Source organism: Jatropha curcas, unplaced genomic scaffold, assembly GCF_041381405.1.
Source record: "Jatropha curcas cultivar XTBG-Jc1 unplaced genomic scaffold, XTBG_Jcur_1.0 HiC_scaffold_1144_pilon, whole genome shotgun sequence".
NCBI classification, from domain to species: Eukaryota; Viridiplantae; Streptophyta; class Magnoliopsida; order Malpighiales; family Euphorbiaceae; genus Jatropha; species Jatropha curcas.
In genome coordinates, this window is record NW_028322612.1 from 9625 (window position 1) to 15173 (window position 5549).

A 5549-nucleotide genomic window follows, 5' to 3' on the forward strand; every position below is an offset into this window, starting at 1 on the left:
TTAAAGCCAAAAAATAAAAAAAAAGAGAGAGAGGAACCGGACTGAAAGAAGATGTGTCTTTAATAAAGAAAAGAACTCTTGCTCTTATAGATTGGAAAGTTAATAGGTAAATCAATAATTATTTTTTTTAAAGTATAGCTTTAATATTATTGATTTCAACTTTTCAAAATATGAAAATTCATCAATAGCAACGGTAATTTCTTTAAATGAAATTGACTCCAATGACTCCGATCTTTGACTCCTACACTATATGGAGCTGAACTTTCATTTTATTAAAGAGCTCCCACCATTTCCAAAACCATGTTTCTTTGTTATCAACCCAATTAATGGCATTCTTAGAATCAAACTCAAAGATTACAGGAGAATTTCAAGATTTGAACCCGAAAAAATTTCACAACTCTAAAAATTGCAAGAATTTATGCTTCATTTAAAACTACCACTCCCACATATTGATAGAAAATGTATAGCACCACGACTTTGGAATTTCTTACCATTCTACCAATTCCAGTTAGACCTAGTTTTCCTCTAGCGGCACCATCGATCTATATTAAACTTTAATATCCCATCTATTGGATTTTCCCAACATACAAAAGATCTTGGAAAAGAGAAAGAGTTCAAACTGTTATGAACATAAGTGCTAACTAACATTGGTTGTGAAAACCAATCGCTAATTGAATATGGTAAATAAGGGTGATTAGTTGTAAGGATATCGAAGCTCCTCAGTTTAATTATTTCCGCCACAGATTCACAATCCAACCTTTCTAAGTTGAACACCAATCTATTTCTTCTAAGCCAGACAGTGCACAAAGTGACAAAGAAGATAGTAATCCAGCGAACCTTCGGATTTGATCAAACCATGCAAAGAGAGCTAAATATATTTTTTAATTAACCTTATAAAGAGGATGAGTGTAAATAAGAACAAAATAGAAAGACAGAGAACAAGAACTGAATAGGAAGAATGCGAGAACCGAACTCATACATCTTAACATTCATAATATAAAAGTCATTATTACAAATTAACACACAAGAACTTGCTTTATATCACCCATTCCAAGAAGTAAGTCAAGCTTCATGGAGAAGAAGATAGGGCTTTCGTCATGATATCACGTGCCTTGCACATGGCCACTAATGGCTGAGCTTTGGGCATGGTGAGTCCAATCCCTTCAGACATATCAATTTCCAGATCACTTACCCTTCTCCATTCAAAGCACTGAATCAAAGACCCTAAACCAAACCCTACAACCCGGTTGGCTAAACCAATCCCAGGACATGACCTCCTTCCTAACCCAAAAGGCAACAACTTGTTGGCTTCAATACCTTGATTAGTTCCACTCTCAAATCTCTCAGGCTTAAATTTAGCTGCGTCATCCCATAACTTAGGGTCTCTATGTACAGCCCAAGCATTAACAAGCAGCATTGTATTGGGTTCAACACTGTACCCTCCAACATTACACTCTTGAGATGATAAATGTGGAATAAGGAGTGGACCTGGTGGATGCAATCTTAGGGTTTCTGTTATAATACTTTGAAGATATGGTGATTTAGAAACAACAGTTTCATCCATCAAGCTTTCTTTATCATCGATCTTTGTGTCCAACTCTTTCTTTGCCTTCTCCAGAACTTCAGGGTCATTAAGTAAATTTGACATTGCCCATTCTATTGTAATGGCTGTTGATTCAGTCCCACCAAATACAATATCCTACGATTGAAATTTCAATAACTCTGTTATATAAATATAGCTACTAACTAATTAAGTGTGGTCTAATTAGTTTTCTTATAAATGTGAGAAGTTTTAGGTTCTAGATTTACATTTATGACAATTTTCACCAATTTGATAAGCTAACAGAAGGGTTAATCCTCTTATGTAGCCCATAATATTATTTCAATTCAATAGATATCTCAATAAACAGTAAAAAAATGTGCATATTCTTTAAATGTTACATACATATTAAACGATGAGTTTTAGCTAAGTGGTACTCAATTTATCTTTAGAAGTGAGAATTTTGAATTTAAACCCCCTAGTAAGGTCAAATTTACTTAAAAACATTCCATTGTTTGTTTGTAATAAATGCATTGTTTGTTTGTAATAAATGCATTTCGTTAAATTTTATACGCTTCATGTTAAAGTCTTTCTGGAATTCATTTGAAAATTTATATTTTTATATTTGAAAAAACTGAATATTTCAAATTCTAAAGAATTTTGTAAATTTGATTATAACTAAATTAAAAGCTAATAATTAAATAGGTAGAATTTCTAAATGAATTACACAAAATTAAACAACTAATTTTTATGACCAAACTATCCCTTCACTTTATCCCAGTATTTTTTTCCCCTCCATGTAATATGAGAATAGTTTTTCAACTCAAATCAAATCGATTGATTCAACCAGTTGATTGAACTATAAACCAGTTTTGATTTGATCAAATCAATTACAACTCGAATTTGATTTTATATACATGTAGTGATTTTTGAGTATTGAATTCAACCTAAGTGTATTTGACCAAAATATTAACCACCAAAGTACATAAATTATTGTTTTGAATTAGCAATATTTAATTCCCAGTAATTGGGGTTGATAGTTAGCATGTACGTCATTGTTTCGATTGTAGTATATGAAACTACATAAGCCGCCATGGGGTGGCTAATAAATCTATATAAAAAGAAAAAAAAATTCAAACTTTGATCAAATTATGTATGAGTAATGTGAGTGTGACTCAACCTTATATTTGTTTATTGTGCTTAACTTATTCTAATTAGGATATTTTACTAATAAATTTCAACAACTTGCATCAATCATTTTTATTATATATGTGAGTACGGACATTGGCGTGCTCCTTTTGTATGTATATGCTGGTTTAGTTAATTCTTTATTATTTAGGATTTCAATTATGCTATAATTGTTTTGTTTTTCTATATATTTTTTTATCTATATTCTAAGAAATACAGTTTATATTAAAAAAATTAAATTATATTTTGATTATTTATTTTAGTAGTTATTAATTGTTGTAGTACTGTAACGTGTTTTAGCGTGTTTAGGTAAATGTTAAGAGGTAATGTTTCATAAATTATGTTTTTAAACTCTTACCTTTGGTGATTGAATCAGATTCAAAGACTCCCTTATCTTGGGTGCTAAACAAAGAAAAACGCCCTTGGAGGTGGTGGGAACACTTTAATAAGCTAGATTCTCGCATTTCTTCTATGGTTCATGTTAGCTTCAGACACATAAAAGAGAGAAACTCTTTTGCAGATTGCTTGGCAAAAAAAGGAGTTTAGGCATTAAATCCTTTTATAACTTGGTTATAGGTTCTCTTTCGTTTTAATTATGATTATGTTCTATTTTTAATTTTCACGGCTCGCGAAAAGTGATAACAGGTCTTTTAATGAGGTTTTTTTTTCATATATCATGAAGTTATACTAGATTTTTTCACATGACATTTCCAAGTGAAGACTTGGGTGTATAGGGTAAATTTGATGGCTTGGGTTAGATTGCTTGGATTTGTTAAGTTTTTCCTCGTTATTAATAATAAAATTAATTACTTTGCTGATAAAAAAAAATATTTCATGGAAAATACTGCCTAAACCAAAACCAATTAAAATAGAAAATTTTTAAAAATTGTTCATTCTTTATATTTTTTTGCAATATGTGGTAAAAAATTCTATCATTTCAACAAAAATTCTATTTTTATTAGTTCAGTTCATAGATCAAGTCATGGACTCGGTTTTGTGCAAGTAAATTCCATGTTTTGTAATGAAACCCTCAACTTATTTTTCATTGATTTGCTCAATGAATGCACCCATGGACATAGTCTAAGCAATTAAAATTCTACTAATAAAAACACTAAGCATGCGAATGGAACAAGTCTTCAATGCAAAAACTAATGAGAATGGCTTCACATAAAACTAAAAGCAAGAAAACATGGATGCAGAAAAAAAAAATATATATAGAAATATTAGTTAAAATCACTCACCAGAATAAGACCCTTAATAACTTCATCTGTATAATATTCTGGTTCTGATTCTTGCAAAGAAAGCAGATGGCTAATCATGGTGTTCTTTATTTCTTTCTTTCTATGTTCATCGATAAAACTTTGCCATAGCCTATCAGTTCTTTTACCAAGTCTTTCCGCTCTTTTCAAAAATCCCCCATAATCAATCCACTGCAAAATAGGCAAGAAATCTCCCAAATATGAGGCTCCTGCATATTCAAAAGTCTCTTCTATCGTTTCTTTAAATTGTTTTGCCTCTTCTTTCTCCTTTCCTGTCGTCTCCTCACTATAATACCGTTTTCCGGCTATCATTCGTATAATCATATTAAACGTTAGCTCCATCAACAGTGGTTTCAACTCTACCTTAGCAAAACCATTACTTGAGATATCATACAGTTTCTTTAGGAAAATCTTGATTTCTTCTCGTCGAATGCCCGAGAACGCATTCAGGCGATTCGAGGAGAAAACTTCAAGCATGCCTATGCGGCGAAGGTTGCGCCAATGGTGTCCATAAAAGGATGTTGAGAGAGTAGAGTTGTCGTAACTTACGTACTTGGATAGAGTAAACGGGGGACGATTTGCAAAAACGATGTCGCTTTTAGCGAGGCATTCTTCAACAGCTGATGGTGATGATATAACCATTACTTTCTGGGAACCAAATCGGAGAGAGATGATTGGACCATATTTTTGGGAAAGATTATGAAGTGTTTGATGCATGGGAAGCTTTATGAGGTGCAGATGGCCTATAATTGGAAGAGAAAATGGGCTTGGCGGTACCTTTCTTTTCTGTTTTTTTGTTGTTCTTAAGGCAAGATAGAGGAAAGGAAGGACAAAGATCACCAAATAGAAATATTTGTCTTCCATGCTTGTTGCTGTGTATCTATTAGTGCTGCTTCTTAGTTCATATGTATATATATACACACAGTGCTGACATGAAGTTGTACACAAATGGATGTATTGACAAAATCTTTGGATTTTTGTAGTATACGCATGATGTTGAAAGGAAGGGACTATAGTAGTGGACCCAATTTTTGTTTTTTCAGTTGAACTATTCAAGGTTGTTCGTTTTTTTTTTCAAGAAAATGTTTTTCGTCCAACTTTGCTCTTCAAACTTTTGGAAGACAATTTGAAAATTAATAAGTTAAAGGTGAATTATTTAATGAGCAGGAGAGAGCATAACTATTTTTCAATTTTTTTAAATTGAAAAACCAGAAAAGGTATTAATTAAAATATGTATTTGGGAGTGGCTGTGTTACTAGGTCTATGTTAATGAAATTTCTGAGTTAAATGAATAAGTACTTTCCACTGAATATATAAATTTATCCCTTAACTTTATCATTTTAATTTTATACACTACAAAAAAAATGCACAATTGCGACCGATTTTTGCGACCGATTTAATTCGGTTGCAAAATTGCGACCGCTTTGCGACTTATAAGCCATTGGTCGCAAATTTTGGCGCTGAAAATTCCCGCGAGAATGGTTAATGATTTGCGACCTGTGTACTATAGATTTGCGACCGATGTGCGACTAAGTGTTCTTCTGTCGCAAAATTTCGCGCGT

The 5549-nt window shown here is 32.2% G+C and overlaps 1 protein-coding gene across 1 annotated transcript; it reads right to left on the minus strand.

Moving 5' to 3' along the window:
• Positions 1 to 973: 973 nt before the first annotated feature.
• LOC149491593 (cytochrome P450 81Q32-like) lies at positions 974 to 4851 on the minus strand. Its single transcript, XM_089717197.1, has 2 exons — positions 3970 to 4851; positions 974 to 1699 (listed from the first exon to the last, which is right to left on the minus strand). The coding sequence occupies exons 1-2, from the start codon at positions 4849 to 4851 to the stop codon at positions 1070 to 1072; spliced, it is 1512 nt and encodes a 503-aa protein (XP_089573323.1). The 3' UTR covers positions 974 to 1069.
• Between the last annotated feature and the right edge of the window lie 698 nt (positions 4852 to 5549).

Excerpts from the sequence above, each read along its gene's own strand:
- LOC149491593 (XM_089717197.1), bottom strand. The coding sequence starts at position 4,851 with ATGGAAGACAAATATTTCTATTTGGTGATCTTTGTCCTTCCTTTCCTC. Across the intron at positions 1,700-3,969 it reads TTATTAAGGGTCTTATTCTG|GATATTGTATTTGGTGGGAC; the intron begins GTGAGTGATTTT and ends TTTCAATCGTAG.